The sequence below is a fragment of the Podarcis muralis genome, chromosome 2 (assembly GCF_964188315.1).
Source record: "Podarcis muralis chromosome 2, rPodMur119.hap1.1, whole genome shotgun sequence".
NCBI classification, from domain to species: Eukaryota; Metazoa; Chordata; class Lepidosauria; order Squamata; family Lacertidae; genus Podarcis; species Podarcis muralis.
Genome location: NC_135656.1, coordinates 40458780 through 40476282, shown reverse-complemented (window position 1 = coordinate 40476282; position 17503 = coordinate 40458780). Strand labels below are relative to the sequence as shown.

Genomic DNA, 17503 nt, shown 5'->3' with positions numbered 1-17503 from the left:
CAGTGGGAACTGGGACCCATGGGCCTAATTAGGGCTGGCACAAGTCTCTGTTTGGCTTATGAGGCCATTTCCCTCAAAACACACCCACCCATATGTATGATGGCAGATATGGGGCAAGTGGAGATGAGGTTGCCAGTGTAGCTGTCAGTGGTCAGAGGAAGGCAGCTGGGATTGGCTATGCCATAAAGTTCTGGAACTCAATAGTATAGCTGACCCCTGCAGGTAGCAGAGCTTGAAGATTGTGCCAGTTAGCTGATTGGTGGTAACTTCCAAGCTTGCTTGGCTGGGCTTGGTTTGTGGCAAAGATCACCTGATATCACTATGACTGACAGGTCATTAGGCTCCACCCACAATCAAAACAGCCTGCCAAGGGTGGGGGAACTGGATCCACTGGCTGGATCCACTTCCCTAACTCTGTTCAGAAGGCTAATACAAATATAAAAAAAGGAGCAGGGACCATAGTTCAGTCATGGAGCACACATTTTGCATGCATGGCCTCTCCAGTTAGAAGGATCAGGTGATGTGAAACATCTTTCTTGAGAAGCTAAACTCTGCTAGTCAGAGTAGACACCACAGGACTAAGTGGACAAATACTCCAACCTGAATTCTGTATGCTCGTATGAAAGAGCCCAATAAGGAATTAACTGTGGTCTGTGGGACTGCTTTTGTCCCAGCTCTTCTGCAAAGCAAACACCCACCTCACCCACTAAGACTAACCAGGGTTTATGCTGCACCTGGATTGAAACCAGCTTCATACCACTAAAAAGGGGGAGTTTGATAGAAAAGCTATCCACAGTAAAATGCCAGGAAGTTGTTTATTATGCTTTTCACCTCTGTTTTATACAGAAAAGGTCAAGATCTGACAGGCAGAGGCAGATATTGCAATGCAGATTAGCCATTACTGCTCTTATACTCTGGCAGAGGGAGGGAGGAACACCATCCTTCCAGAAGGATGAACTTGTGGAAGGGGAGAGGGTTGGAACACACATAGCTGAAAGGATGCAAATTAACTTAACATGGTCTCCTCTGCCTTCATCTCTCCATCTCTTTTTTGCAGAGCAAGTGACAGCCTTAATCTGTCCAATCAAAGAAGGAAGTTCTAAGGAAATGCAAGGGGGGGGGCAGTATCTACTATGCCAATCCAGGAAAGTGTGTGTGTGTGTGTGTCTGTCTGTCTAACTGAGAGAAAGATTGCCTTGGCTCCTTGGCTCACCCTTGTTAAAGGAAGGTTCCCTTGGCAACCTGGTATGATGAAAGAGACGGCTATCGATGGCTATTTGCAATGCTTCTTAATACACAGGAAGGCAGAGTGTTCTTGTGCATGAATCCTGCTTGCTGGCTTTCCACAAGCATCTGGTCAACCACTGTGAGAAGAGGATGCTAGACATGGGCCATAGTTCTTATAGATTTTTGTGATGGTCAAGGAAGCAGCAGCCTCAGATCCAAGCTGGTTAGAATGCAAAGGAAAGAAATAATCACCCAGTGCCTCCTTTATTTCACAGCTCAGTGGAGATGTCCACTCAGTGCACAGCTAGAGCATGTGTTGCAGCATATGGTGTTGGAGGCTTTCCTGAAGCAGGTAATACATGGAGGCAAAGTAAGGGGAAAGGAGATCTTCTCAGTGGTACCAGAGGCCCGCAAGATGTGCTGTTGTCACACCCTTGTGTCTCCTCCCTCATTTTATCCTGAAATTTGAATATAAAGGAAAATAAGATGGATTAACACCCCCAACTGAGAAAGTGAGGAAAGGATGAACTGTCACCAGGCAATGGCAGTCATGCTAGATAGCAAGGTTTGTTAAGATCTAAGAAGATCAGGGATGGGGAACCTATGGCTCTCAAGATATTGTTTGACCTATAGCTCCCATCATCCTTCATCACTGGCTATGGTGGCTGGGGCCAAGAACATCTAGAAGGCCAGGCTCCCTATCCCTCTCAGTGCTTCCTGGGAACATAGGCCACCACACTATGCACTATGCACTATGTAAATGAAGAGGTGCAAGGGGAAGCCCTTTCCTCTCTAGCTTATTGTCATCATGGGCAGCACCCAGCAACCTCATTTTCCATATGAGGCATCAGAATGCAGTAGAGAAATGGAAAGAACCCATTCCATTTGCCACTGAGGAGATGCATAGAGATGGCAAAGTGCAATAGGAAGCCATAAGCAGTTCCACTTTCGGCTGTATTTTCTGCCTGCACTTCTGAGCCTTAATGAAAAAGAGCCTGTATATACTGCCACCTTGAACACCAAAGTCTGAATATAATTTGAAGGTGGACACTTTTTGCAAGACCGAGGCCTCTAATGACATCAAATCTTCCTTAGTTCTTCCTCCCCTCAACTGTTCCCTTCCAGGTCTGCAATCACTGGCTCCAGCAACCTCCCATCCAACCATTATGAGTGGAACCAAATTTCCTTTATATAGACAGTGCAATAGAAGTTTGCCAAGTGAAGGGATAGCTCAGTTGGTAGAGCATGAGCTCCAAGCTGGGTAAAAGATTCCTGCTGGGTAAAAGATTCCTGGGTAAAAGATTCCTGCATTGAAGAGGCTTAGACTAGATGACCCTTGTGGTCCCCTCCAACTTTATAATTCTATGATTTTATTATCTCTTGTTCTGTATAACAGAGAGCAAAATTAACATGGTTTACCCGTCTAATGACCACCTAATTCAAACTAGTGTTCTAACAACTACCAAACATCTCAGCCTCTCAAAAATAATTTCATAATAGTTGCTCAATTCAATGTTTTTTAAATGTATTGTATTGTGTAATGCATTTTATGTATTTGGTATTGTGACTTGATGTTATTTTTTTTATTGTAGTTTAGTTATCATTCAATGTAATTATTGAGAGTGAATTTCTGTTTAATTATTGTTTGCTGATATTTTGAGAGTTAACGCTGTTGTGTATTATTATATGCTAATGGATGGTTGAATATTACATTAATTAATATAAATTGTTTATTTTAAAGTCATATCTTATTATGGCTTATTTGTATTGGATTGCATTGTTATATGATGTATGATCTTTGTTGTATATGTTGTTGTTTCTTCAGCTTGTAAACTGCTTTGAGTATAACAACATAGAAAGGTGGTGAAATGAACATGAACCTGAAACACTCTCACTCTGTCTCCAACACAAGCCAAGTTGCCTTGTGAACTCAATGGCAGTTCTTTCTCAATATCTTTGAATCCCAAGCAGAACAAAGGCCATAAGGTTATCTATCATACATCCTATTTCCATGGGAAATAAATATAAAATTCACAGACTCCAAACAAAGTAACTGAGGGACAGTGCAATCTCTATGCATGCAATGCTGCCATGTGGCCAGACTCCAACATAGCCAATGCCCAAGATCTGTTACCACATGTGCACACAAACATACCCAAAACAAGATAAGGGATATTGTCTATGAGGCATCCTGTTTAACTATAGAGAATGGCACCAAAGTGACTAAGAACTGACAGATACTTAATCAGAAATAACAGCTTACTAATAGAAATAGTAACAGAAGGAGTGGAAGTTAACACTGACAGCAGAAAAGCTCCCAGAAAGAGCAATTTTGTTTCCCACAAATGGGAAAATGCACAAAAGTGAACTAGGATTTATATAATCTCACTGGTTCTAAACCTATTATGTGATTTTAAAGATCTGAGTCATGGTTTTGAAACCCAGGGATAGTTAATAACAGAGCCTTTTGGTCACATCAGCTGGCTGGAAGTTTCAGCAGGTCTGTCAAATGTCACCATTCCTCTCAACTGCCCTCCCCCCTGGCCACCACCCCCACCCAAAATTAAAGAGAGGTTGTCACACTGGGGACAGCCAAAATATGCATGGCTCATGTGGATAAGCTGGATCAGGGCAATTAATTGCTGCTTATCTAAAAGCAGCGATTCATGCTGAAAGTTAGACAAAGGACTCTACACAAATGCATAACACATCTAGGCCTGAGGTCACCAACTGCATGCACACAAATGTTATTATATGCAACTAACATGAAAACTAGGTGCATCCTTCTGGCTCACAATGGATGCCCCCCCCCCTTCCAGTGCTGGTCGAAGTGGTACCTTTATTCAGACAACAAGCAAAAGAGATAGAGCTTCAACCCATCACATGACTCCTGTCACATTACCTTTCCACATCGTACAATTACATTTATGCCCATCGGTTTCCTTCCCAACCAAGCCACCTCCCACTACAATGTCTAATGTAGGTCATTTGTTCAGCAAATTGGCTGCTATTATGCCTGTTGGCTCCACAGTCCCATTGACAGGCTTTGCAACAGCAGAACCAATGCCTTAAGCCGTCTCCCCATCAAGTAGCACACATGCCCTCGGCTAAACAGCCTAGCCGCCTGCTTTCACAGCCAAGTCACTGACCAATAAGGCATTTGGTTTCTTACACCAACTGATTGCCGAGAAAGGAAAACAAGCCAACCCCACCTCATTGTTTCAGAGGCACAGTCATTTTTTCCCCCTGGGATTCAAAATGGACCACAAAATTGGGGGTGGGATTGTTGCTGGCCGTGCAGAAGAGCTTTTTCACCACACTTATCAAAAGCAGCCTGCACAGCAGGGCCACCTCTGCTACTACAATTAAACCCAAGTTGGACGTGATCGGATTTCTCAACAAGGACTGAGTCAACTACCAGAAAGGCATGATAGCAATGGAGCCGTAGCACAGGGCCAGGCTGCAATATCCGGAGAAATGAAGAATAAAAACTTCCCTGATACTGCAAGCCATAGATAGAGGCAGAGCCATTTGGCTAGCCATCCCTGGAGGCTGTAGGGAAAGCCAGTGCTCACAGCTGCTAGAGGAAGCGATGCAAAGATGGACACATGTCAGCTGGATAGATTGGCGCGAATGAATGATGCACTGCCCATCTGGACAGTCCGCAGGCATAACACTGGAAGAGCTGCTCAGCGCATCCCCTGTTCCCCCCATTAAGGCTGTCAGGAGAAGAAAAGAAATCAAACAAATAGGTTGCAAAGCACAGCGAGATTTCTCCCCCGACAATTTTTGCGCCCTGTGTTATAGCATTCCATGAAAGCCACATAGCTCCTCCCTCTCCCACTGACCCTTCCATCTGCCTCATACCTCTATCCAAAAAATGGGACATAATTGAGGAATAAGATTGGGGAGGGGGTAGAGAACCTCTATCTAGACATGGTATAATTCTCAAAAGGTTTTGCATTCCCATTAAAGCAAGCAAATGCCGTGAACACAAGGCCCAGCCAGCACATCAGAGCCTGCACAGCACTCTCACAGGTCCACACTGATCCTGGCTGCCACATCAAGGGCAGAAGAAAGATGCTCAGATTCGCAATATCCAAAAGCAAGTCTCCCTTATCATGCAGGAGCAGGGCTAACCGGCCCTTCCTTCCTTCAAAAGCCAGCTGCTGAATGAAAGCCAGCTAGGCCAGCTCCCCAACCAATAACAGCTGATTCTCGCTAGCATAAACAGCAATAAATCCTGAGGTGAGCAGAGAGAGAGAAATTCTGAGATAAGCAATAACCGAGGTGAAAAGGACACCCCATAGCTATAGTCTGAGCTGCTGACTCTCCAGGGAGATTTTTCTGCAAGCTTGAGGCTGCAAGCCTAACCATGTCTACTCAGAACTAAGTCTGCCTGTATCCAATAGGGCTTACTCCCAGCTAAGTGAGGTTAGGACCACAGTCTTAACTCGGAAGGCAAAGGCTGCTAAATGCCATTACTGCCCCTTGCCAGGCTTTTTATGCCTTCCAGTGGTTTCTGTTAGCTTGCTTACCTGTCCCTCCTGCCTGTCAGCAGCTGGTTATGATAAAACCTATACAAGTGGAGGGGAACTGGCAGAGTTTTCATACAGCAAGAGCTTCCTGAATAAAACTACTTGGGGAACAAACCCAGCAGAGGCCAGGCAGCATAGGAAGCACCTTGAAGCCTCAGGTAAGGGCTTTGGGGTAGCAGAAAGAAGCCCTTCCATTTTCTAAGCATAGGCTAGCAGTCAAAGGATGAAGATCTCTTTCCCAATATAACCACAGCAGCCTCTCAGCGGGTGTGTAAACGAGAGAGAGAGGCGGGAAGAACCATAGGAAATTGGAGGAGGGGAATGCACAAGCTGTGACCGAAGGAATATCGAAAGCTCGGGTAAACCAAAACATGTAATGGAGGCAGCTTCACCAAAACAGCCCTCCAAACAAACCGAGTTTAGAGACGGGGAGGGGGATGATTTGCACTCGGTACCTAACCCACCACCCTCCCGCGCACTGCTCCTTGGCGCTCCAGCGTCCGCTGGGGCAGAAAGGGGCGTTGTAAGCCGAGGCGATGTGCTTTTACCTTGGACCCCCAGCCCCAAACCACTTTCCTCCCTTACCTGCCCACGGTCTGGTTGGCGAGCTGCCGCATGCGGTTGAATTGCTTCTTCATGGTTGCGCCCTTGGCCAGAGAGCGCCGCGACGGGCTGGGGAAAGCGGAGGAGGAGAGGGAGAGCTGGGGAGATCGGTGGCTATCCCGGGCTGGGGGAGGCGGAAGGAGGCGGTTACATGGCCCTTCTTCTTCAAGGTAGAAGGTGGTGGAGGAGGAGGAGGAGGAGGGGGAGGGAGACGAGGACTCTAGCACTGCAGCAGCAGCAGCAGCGGCGGCGGCGGGGAAGGAGGGGGGCAGCCCCCGGCCAGCACCATCGCCGCCTCCTGCATCCTTCGGGGGCGCAGCAGCAGCAGCAGCAGCAGCAGCAGGAGCGTCACTTTCTCCCTTTCTGGCTAAGGGCAGCCGCCGAGCGAGCACGCCCGGCCCCGAGTGCTCAGCGCAGCCTCCCGACCCACGCCCGGCCGGCCATGCTGAGCTGGTCGTCTTTCTCTTTTCCCTCTCTCCCTCTCCGAGCTCAGCGGCGATCCCGACGCGCTGCGCTGCTGGCAAGGCTGGAAGAGAAGCGGCGGCTCGGACTGCGGCTGCCCGGCCTGGGGCGCTGGGAACTGGAGTCTCCGCCTCCTGGCCGCCGTTTTCCCACTTGCGCCGGGTGGGGGCGCAGCGGAGCACTTTGCCGCGGCCGCGCAGTGGGGCTGCGGAGGGGAAAGGAGGCAGCAACAGCAGCGCCGAGCATCCATTCCTGCTCGGGGTGGGGAGCTCTTTCAACCCGAAAAGAGCCAGAAATGAGAGGCTCTGTTCACTAGTGGTGATGGTGCTGCTGCGAAAAACCGGTGAGTCTCACCACCAGCACCACCCGGTTGTTCATCCTCATTTGCCCGCGTTTCTGTAATTCAAGATAGAGCTGGCTGGATTGAGAGCCCCCACCCCGCGCGCACAAAAAATGTTCCTATTTCGGCCACGGGGGGCATAGATGGTGCAGCTGCCCAAGACGACAACCATCGTGGAAGGGAGAGCGCAGAGGAAGCTCCCCGGCTTATATGGGCGACTTGGACCTGGTTCTGGCTAGCTTATTCTGATTGAACACTCAGATCGTCGCCTCTCGCCCTCTACGGACACATCTGGACATCTGTCTATCCCTATAGGCCGGGATTGCTCAAGACGCTTTTTATAAAGCCCGGGGATTGTGTCCTCGGAAAGCGCGCTGCTCCAACGGGGACTCTGTTTTGGGCCGGCTTCTGCCAGCGTCCGACTCCAAAATGCACAGTGTCCGCCGAACAAAGAAATCGCTGCTTCAACCTCAGCTGTGAAATGGGCAGGATAACATCTTTATCTACTGTAAAGATAAAGAGGAAATGTAAAGTCATTCGTATACCAGCAGTGATTGCCACATGACAGACAATCTAAATAACAAAAGGTAGAGCCCACCCCACCGAAAAACAAAAATATTGTGCGTGTTTTTTCACATAAAGGATTTCACTCCAAGGCCCATCTACACCCAGCAGCCTGTTCTTGCAGTGGCGAATTAGAAGCAGGACCTGCGAGTGACAGCAACTGCTGGCATGCAGAGGCTTCCTGCCTTCAGTGGTTGAGGCGAGAACACAGCCATTATGGGCAACAGCCATTGGTAACCACTACTGGTGGAACATATCCACTGTAGCCAGGTGACATTGTCAAAATTTATTGGAACCAAGCAAAGGTGCTTCAAAAATTCAGAATACAGAACCATAGAATAAAAGAATTTAGTTTAGTTTATTTTATCTTTTTGTATTATGAAAAACTTTAATATTTTTTTTTAAATCCACTGTCTTAACAGCAGAAATACAGTGGTACCTCAGGTTACATATGCTTCAGGTTACATACGCTTCAGGTTACAGACTCCCCTAACCCAGAAATAGTGCTTCAGGTTAAGAACATTGCTTCAGGATGAGAACAGGAGGCCCCATTAGCTAAAGTGGTGCTTCAGGTTAAGAACAGTTTCAGGTTAAGAACGGACCTCCGGAACAAATTAAGTACTTAACCCGAGGTACCACTGTAATCAGAATTAACAAGAGAATAAAATATTTTCATAAGCTGAGAGCATATCTGCTGCCAATGGTGGTTCATGGCAGGTGACAGTTGTGAAAACTCAGGCACCATGACCTGAGTCGGCACTAAGAAACAGCCAAAATGGTCTTGGATGAGGTGCAGTTAACATTCTTTCCATTCAGCTCAGGTGGTTCTCCTGGCCCTCACCTTGGGCTGCACTTGAAACATGGGAGGTGATGCTGCAGGCCTGGCTGGCTGGCACAGGGATAGCAGCATCCAAACTTCAGACCCAGGGTCAGGCTCAGTTGCATAAATCAAACACCCTCAGCTTTTAGAATTTCTCTCTCTCCTCCTTACTGTTTGAAGAATTACTTAAACTGCATTGGAAACTGAAGGATACATTTGTTGTTGTTGTTTAGTCGTTTAGTTGTGTCCGACTCTTCGTGACCCCATGGACCAGAGCACGCCAGGCACTCCTGTCTTCCACTGCCTCCCGCAGTTTGGTCAAACTCATGCTGGTAGCTTCGAGAACACCGTCCAATCATCTTGTCCTCTGTCATCCCCTTCTCCTTGTGCCCTCAATCTTTCCCAACATCAGGGTCTTTTCCAGGGAGTCTTGTCTTCTCATGAGGTGGCCAAAGTATTGGAGCCTCAGCTTCACTATCTGTCCTTCCAGTGAGCACTCAGGGCTGATTTCCTTAAGAATGGATACGTTTGATCTTCTTGCAGTCCATGGGACTCTCAAGAGTCTCCTCCAGCACCATAATTCAAAAGCATCAATTCTTCGGCGATCAGCCTTCTTTATGGTCCAGCTCTCACTTCCATACATCACTACTGGGAAAACCATGGCTTTAACTATACGGACCTTTGTTGGCAAGGTGATGTCTCTACTTTTTAAGATACTGAGGATACATTTAGCTGGATAAAAAAACTATTGCTGACATTTATAAATAACAATAATTAGAGAACCACTTTTGGACTTTTTGGGTGAAAAGGAAAATGAATTAATTTGAGACATTTGGGTCAGAAGATTGGGAGAATATTGCCAAACAGAAAGTAGATAAGTTTGATGTCATTCTAGTGTGAATAATTTCTTTTATGTAACTGACAGATGGAAATTTGGAAGTCCCTTATATTTTCCTTCTTTTTCCTTCCTTCCTCTTCTTTTCTTCTATTCCCCCCCCCTTGGTGTCCTCTGCCTTGGGCCATCCACCGCTCCACCCTGTTCCCATTACCTCCCCCCCCCCCAATTTTCCTAGCCACTTCCTGGTTGTGGAGATGTGCGCATGCATGGTCACGCACATATTGAATATGTGTGAAACAGTCATTGCCTGTGCTTCATATCTGACTTTCTTCAGTATTGTTTTACTCTGGGTTCTTTTATTTGGCGTTTTCATGTGTTGCAAACCTCTTTGAGATTTTTTTCCTTTAAAATATATAAAAATGAAATGAATAATAATAATAAAAGTTGCACCATCAACAATGGCATGGTTTTGGTCTGGTGCTAATTCTTGTCCTGCTTACAGCTCCATTCTTTCTCAGGTGTTCTGCCAGCTCGTTTGCTGGCACAGCAGCTGAACTCATTGAGCGTTCTGCTGGTACATCCACCGGCATATCTACCAGCAGTGGTGGAGTTTCATGCTCCGGCACCAGGGGGTGGAGAGCAGATGGGGCGGGGCTGGTGCACATCTTGGGGGCGGGGCGCATTGCCTGCGGGGGGCAGCCGCGATGGCACCCTGGGGATCACGCTGCCGGGGGCGGTGTGCTCCCCCCGCACTCCTCTTCCTCCGCCAGTGTCTACCAGGGCTTCCACCATATTTTATTTTCCCATCAGGCCATATGACTGAAGCATAGGGCTACAGCCATGCTGGTTGGAACTGATAAGAATTGTAGGTCTAAAACAGCTGGAAGACACCAGATTGGGGAAAGCTGGTGTATCCCTTACGCATGCCTGCTATAAATACAAAGTAGCGCTTTGTGAGCTGTTTTATTGTTTCTCTAAACGTGAGCGATTGGCTCCATCTCGGCTGCAAATCTTTGCTAGCTGCAGTGTTACATTATTTCTCCTGCTGCTTTTCCTGGGCAAGTTGCTGGTTGTACCCAAGGTTTTCTAGAACATCTTGTACCTATCATTTTCTCATGAGTATAGTGTCTCTTTTTCCTGCTCAAATTAACATATTTTAATGCTTTTTAAAAGAAGTGCTAATTACACGTAGCGTGTAAAGCAGAATTAACAGGATAGCTCTGCATATCCTTGTGCAAATAGCCCAGGGTTCAGAGGGTGGCATGACTACTTTGCACATAAGACCCTGGCTGCTGGATGGGAGGAACAGTGGGAAGTATTCTGTTTCCCAGCCAGTGTCCTTGCCTGTCACTCCTGAACAGCTTCCCTGAAAGAAGTGAGCTCTGCATGGGTTCAAAGGTGTGAATCATCACAGTGCTCCTTTTTTAAAAAAAGGAATTTTCATTGGGGGTGTACTTTTAATCTTTTGTAAAAATGCTAATTGCATAATGAAATAATACTAGAATTGCCCTAGAAGGTGGGAGATGCCTGCTGCCTCTACCCCATCACACTGACTAGAATGGATTTTGCTGGCTGGTCAGCCGTCTCAAACCAGAACTGCTTCCTTTTCATCACCTTTGCTGGCTGGGAGATGATGGGAATTGTAGTCCAAAATGGCAAGAGGGCACCAGGTTGGGAATGGCTGCTACAGAAGACTGCATCAATTGTTCTTGATATCTTCAAAGCCTTCGATGCAGCAGAGGTTGCATTCAAAGTTTGTGGGTACTTCAGGTTACAATTATGAAAGAGTGCAAGTTCTACACTCTCGAAACAGCTAGAACTAAAAAAGGTAAAAAAAACCCAACTTACAGAAAGTTCATATTTATTATTGCCACAGGGCTCCTCAATTATTGTCACATCCCTGGGGTCCTTGTCCCTCATCTGCCCCCCACCAAGGTCACTAAGTAATTAGGTAGGTGGATGCCTAGAGTTATCCTAAAATACCCCCAAACCAGGGCTGCAAACAGATTTGTAGAAGGGGTTGGATTTTTGTCGACCCAATGCCTGCAGGACCCACAGACTCTAAGCTTTCATTAAAAGGAAAAGGAAGCCTGCTGAGGATTTCTGAAGAAACTTAGAGCACAAAAGGCAAAGGCAGCTCCAATGCTTCAGCACTCTGCAGGTAGCACCATTGCTAAGGATGTTTAATCACTGCTGCTATGGCAACAGAGGAAGGAATGTTGACCATCTGCACCTGAGACTTGGGAGGGGCTCCACCCAGGGAAGCAGAAAAAGCAGGATACTGGGCTAAAGCATTTTGCTCATGATCATTGTTCCATTCACTCCCTAGGTGTGCTGCCTTTACAGGGTTAAACAAAACAAAACAATTTATGGATTTTACTCAGAAGTAACACCCTTGAAATAAATGAGGTTTCCTTTCTGCTGAGAAAAAAAATGTGATACTATAGTCTCCCCCTCCTGATTTTCCATGTCTCCCACACAACCACCACTGGCCTGCTTGTTATCATTGGGCTGATTTATTTATATACAGTCACCATAAAATGCAAAATGAATCTGCAGATACAACCATAAAATAATTAGACATCTTACAGCTGCTGTAGACTTTTAACATGGGGATTTTGCTTTAATATCAGTGGTGTCCAAATGTTTTTGTGTGTGTGTGTGTTTTGCTGAGAGCTGTCAAACTGCTCATATTTGTTGCTTATTGTATCTTTGTCTCTTGATTCTCCTCCCAGGAGCTCAAGACTGTGAACATTGTCTTTCCCTTCCCCTTTTATCTTCACAGCAGCCCTGTGAGGTAGGTAGGGAAGGCTGAGAGCTTACAGGGAAAGAGATCTGATTGGACACCAAGTTAGAACTGCCAGTTTCCAAGTTTTGCTAACCCAACTCTGTTAGAGAGTTAGCAGCAACCAAGCGCCACTATCTGCCCAGTCCAAGGACAGCAACAGGAGATGTGATGTGCCCATTTTTTCTCCTTTAGCAAGATTTGGTGGTTTATCATTCTATGGTATATACTGTATTTTTCGCCCTATAGGACGCACCTTTCCCCCTCCAAAAATGAAGGGGATGCGTCCTATGGGGCAAATGCAGGCTTTCGCTGAAGCTTGGAGAGCGAGAGGGGTCGGTGCGCACCGACCCCTCTCGCTCTCCAGGCTTCAGGAAGCTATCCACAAGCCTGGGGAGCCCGTGGGAGTTCCCACAGGGCTCCCTAGGCTGCGGATTGCAGCCTGCTGCCTGGAGTGCGGGGCACGCTGAAGCCGCGGCTGGGGGGGGGGGAAATAAATTTCCCCCTTTATTTCCTCCCCAAAAAACTAGGTGCGTCCTATGGGCCGGTACGTCCTATAGGGCGAAAAATACGGTATCTCAATTTTAACTCATGAGCTATTGCTGCAATCTTCTCCGATTGTATATTTTATCTTTATGAACACTGTTTTTATTGTTGTTATGTTACGTGAGCTGGTCTTTGACCGTAATAAATTATCTATCTATCTATTCTATGGTATACCAGGAGATGGCAGCAGAAGACAAGAAAATACTTCCCCCTGAATTTTAGGAAAGAAAGGTAGGTAGCAGCTTTATACAGTCAGACCACTGGGCTGGCTAGTTCAATGCGGTCTACACAGGCTGCTTTTGGCTTTCTGGGGTTTGAAGCAAGGAATATTCCCAGCCCTGTCTAGAGATGCTTGGGACTGAACCTGGGACCTTCTGCATGCTCAGCAGATGTTTCAGCTCTTCCCTTATTTTCTTCCCTGTCACAACCTGAAGACCAAGCCTCCTCCTTCCCTTCTTCTGCAGCACAGAGAAGCTCCCCTCCAGCTTCTCTGGGGCCACATTTGGGTCTCTCCCACCCAGTGATTGTCTTCTCAACTTTTTGGATCTTTCCCCTGGAAGCAATAGCCCATATGCAATCTTCTCTGCCTGTCTTTTAATCATGGTGGCAAAGGTGGCACCCAGAATGCAAAAGGACTTAACAGCCTGCAGGTAAATATATAGGGATGGGGATTCCCTTCTTATTTTTTTATTTAGTTATTTAAACCACTTGTATCTGCTTTTTTTAAATCAATGATTGCAAGCTGGTTTTTACGTTATAGCTTAGCATCTTTTGGATTCTTATATTCTCTTGGTACATTTCTTTTTCCTTTCTAGTTCAAATAATCATAGCTGTGATTTCTGATTACAAGGCTAGCACTAGACTGCACTAATTGCAAATCATTGCAGTCCTGAGGTTTTGATGGAAGCAATTTGATTTGACTCTGATGTAAGCCTGCAGAAATCTGATGATGCATCCTCTGCTTGCTCTGAACTAGTTAGAGGGGACAGCAATATCACTCACATACAGTGTAGATTCAGAAGTAAGTCCCACTGAGTTCAATGGGGCTTACTCTCAAGTAAGTGTGTCTCAGGCTACAGCTTTGGGTTGCAATCTCGTACGTACTTAACCTAGGTGGAAGCCACATTAAGCTATATGGGACTTGCTTCTGAATCTACATTGCATAGGATTTCGCTGTTAATTGATTCCAGTTTTTCTGTTTCCCATTCTGAGTTCAGATCTCCATATTTCCACATCAGTTTTCATCTTCTTCTTTTTTAGGTTTCATGAACATTCACCAGCGGTGTAATATGAATTTTCTCCAATATAATAATTTCTAAAAGCAATTTCCCCTTATATAATATATTTTTGTATGTGCACATTTACACTAGTATATGATGTTTGTGCATATTTTTATGCTGTTGTGGTGAAAGGGCCTCAACTGATTGCTACCCTTTCCCATGTACTATATTAAGACTTTCAACATTAGCAGACAGAAACTGAATAATACTATCAATACCCATTTTGTTTAACATCCATTTGTCTTGTGATAGCAAATTTCAGAGTTTAACTATGCACTCTGTGAAGAAGTATTTCCTTATGTCTGTCAATCTCCCAACAGCTTGGCAGGATAGCCCCATCTTTTGTATTATTAGAAAGAGAATATATAGGTACAAATGACTATGTGTGACATAGGGAGGGAGAGACTCTGAAAAGGGAGGGGAGAGCCTGTTTTAAACACTCTCTTCAATTTCCCAGCTGCCTGAAACTGATCTGTAAAAAAATGTAACTTGAAAAAAGAGACATTGCATATACTTTTGTGAACCAAGAAACCTTTAATAAAATATATATTTAAAAAGAAAAGAAAAGAAAGAGTGCAGAGCTCTCAAATATTCCATTGTACCTTCCCATACTGTATTTCACTCCTGGTACCATTCACTGTAGTAATTCAGAAGAGATGTTTTATAAACAAACAACCAGGGGCATAGGAAAGGGCAGGCCACCCCAGGTGCCATCATGGAGGGGGTGACAAATTATCAAGGAACAATTACTGCCCTACTAGGGCAGTTCATAAAAAAACTTTTTTTCTTTTAAAAAAATGCCTGTTCCGAAGGTCTTATCTTACTACACTAGGGATTATATAGCTATATATGGAATTTCATGCCTATCAGTTAATATCTTGACCCTCCTCAACGAAAATAGTTGTTTACTTGGCTGTTTTCCTATGTCGTAAAGGCTGAAATTTCAATTCAGTGGAGCAGGGTCAAGATATTAACTGATATGCATGACATTTCGGATATAGCTATATAATCCCTAGTTTAGTAAGATAAGACTTTTGGAGCAGGCTTTTTTTTTTTTAAAGTTTTTTTATGATCCGCCCTACTGCCTTACCCTCCACTGGGCTTCCTGGGTCCTGGGAAGTCGGTTTATGTGAAGAAAATGAGACTAGGCTTAGTAGATTAGGCCTTGCCTTGCCTTCTCTCTGCCCCCTACAGGCAGCCGATTTTTCCTGATAATAATAATAATAATAATAATAATAATAATAATAATATCTTTATTGTCATTGCCCCCTCTCGGGGACAACGAAATTACTTGGCTGCTCCATCCACCCAGGTAGGGCACTCCACACAAAATCAAATCAACTATAAAAACACTAATTAAAACAATACAGTATAAAACAGCAAGGAAGATTAGATGACTTTCAAAGTCCAGGCTTCCCATTCAGGGCCGAGATCGCTCTGGAGAAGAAGCTGTTCTTAAGACGGCTTGTTCTTGTCTTCATCGTCCTGTATCTCCGTCCCGACGGCAGGAGCTCGAAGAGACAGTGACCAGGATGCGATGGATCTTTTACTATGTCCAGTGCCTTCCTATGGCACCTTGTGGCATAAATCTGCTCTAAGGTGGAGAGTGGGCAGCCAACAATGCTCTCTGCTGCCTTAACAACTCTGCACAACCCCAACCTGTCCCGGGTAGTACAGCTTCCATACCACACACATAAGCCATAGGTGAGCACGCTCTCAATGGCACAGTGATAGAAGGCAAGCAGCAGTTTCTGCGGAAGATGGTTTTTCCTTAGAATTCTCAAAAAGTACAGTCTCTGCTGCGCCTTCTTCACAAGCCCCCTTGTGTTGACACTCCAGGACAGATCCTCTTGTAATTCAATGCCCAAAAATCTGAACGTTGTTACCCTCTCCACACAGACCCCATCAAGCAAAAGTGGCTGGACATTGCTCTTCTGTCTCCTGAAGTCCACCACAAGCTCCTTTGTCTTCCTTGTATTTATGAGCAAGTTGTTAGCTCTGCACCACTCTGTCAGCCGCTCCACCTCATCTCTATAGTCCATTTCACCCTCCCTTTCAGAGATGAGCCCAATCACGGTTGTGTCATCTGCAAATTTGACAACCCTATTACTAGGGTGAGCAGCGACACAATCGTACGTGTAGAGAATGTATAGGAGCGGACTGAGTACGCATCCCTGTGGTGTTCCTGTGTTAGTCCTAAGCATACTAGAGGTATAAGGGCCCAACCGAACCCTCTGGGGGCGGTCTGACAAAAAGTCCAATATCCACCCACAAAGTGATAACGGAAGCCCCAGATCTTCCAGTTTAGACATCAGACGTTGTGGTAGAATGGTATTAAATGCCGAGCTGAAATCTAAAAAAAGCAGTCTGGCATAACCCCCCCGCTGCTCCAAATGTGCAAGAACGGCATGGAGGGCAATCGCCACAGCGTCCTCTGTCGATCTTTTCGTTTTATAAGCAAATTGGAATGTGTCCAGTCCCTCTGGTAGGCAGGCAATGACATAATTTCGTACCAGCTTTTCAAAGCACTTCATGATTATAGGTGTGAGTGCTACTGGACGAAAGTCATTCAGATCTTCCGGGTTAGATTTTTTTGCTATTGGAACGATAGTAGAGGACTTTAGGCAGGATGGAACAATAGCCTGGGCTAGGGATCGATTTAAGATCCCAGTGAAAACTCCTGCTAGTTGATCTGCACAGTCTCTCAATACCCTTCCAGCTACCCCATCTGGCCCTGTGGCCTTCCTTGGGTTGATTCCCTTCAACACCTTCCTCATCTCTTCTTTTTCCACAGAGACTACTACATTCCTTTGTACTGATGATGGTGATGGTGGCAAGGCCTTCACAGGGAGTGGTGGTGGTGGTGGTAAAGCCTCAGCAGGTGTTGCTGCAGATGTTACTTCAAAACGGGCAAAAAAGGCATTCAAATCCTCTGCGAGGGATGCCCCTCCCTCGTCTGCCAGGGAATCCTTGGATTTATACCCTGTTAATTCTTGTACACCTTGCCACACCTGCCTGGTGTTGTTACTTTGTAGATGATTCTCCAGCCGCTGTCTATACGCCTCCTTTGCTACACGGATACCTCTCTTTAAATCCGCTCTAGCTAAGCTGTACAACGACTTATTTCCACTTCTGAAAGCAGTGTTTCTTGCCTTTAGCAACCCCTGGACCTCCCGTGTCATCCAGGGCTTCCTGTTTGGGTAGATCTTTATCCGGCGCCTCCGTGTTACATTTTCAGTGCAGAACCTAATATAGTCCAACACTTGCTCAGTATGAGTCTCTACATCCTGTTGGGCGAATACCTCCCAATCGGTGTCATGAAAACAGTCTTGTAGTTGTTGGGATGCTTCAGCTGGCCATATTGTAATATCCCTCTTTATAGCTGGAGTCCGTTTCCTCAATGGAATATATTCAGGAGTCAGGAGCAGGGACACATGATCAGATTGGCCTAGATGTGCCAGTGGTTCGGCCTTATAGGCCTGTTTGACATTTGTATACAG

The 17503-nt window shown here is 45.8% G+C and overlaps 2 protein-coding genes across 11 annotated transcripts in view; one reads left to right on the top strand and one right to left on the bottom strand.

Moving 5' to 3' along the window:
* ARHGAP44 (Rho GTPase activating protein 44) overlaps window positions 1–6957 on the bottom strand; it is an 88023-nt gene extending 81066 nt beyond the window's left edge. For 3 of the 10 annotated variants that reach the window (XM_028717151.2, XM_028717152.2, XM_028717154.2), the window contains exon 1: window positions 6351–6956. In XM_028717151.2, the coding sequence (XP_028572984.2) occupies window positions 6351–6403 (53 nt within the window). In that variant the 5' untranslated portion in view covers window positions 6404–6956. Of the gene's footprint in view, window positions 1–6350 lie in introns of all 10 variants that reach the window. The other 7 variants (XM_028717159.2, XM_028717153.2, XM_028717155.2 and 4 more) reach the window with 4 other exon arrangements.
* Window positions 6958–12983: 6026 nt separating this feature from the next.
* Window positions 12984–17503, top strand: part of LOC114590732 (cytochrome P450 2C23-like) — a 26089-nt gene continuing 21569 nt past the window's right edge. Inside the window, exon 1 of the mRNA XM_077924315.1 lies at window positions 12984–13373. The gene's annotated coding sequence lies outside the window, so the exon portion shown is untranslated. The remainder of the gene's footprint in view (window positions 13374–17503) is intronic.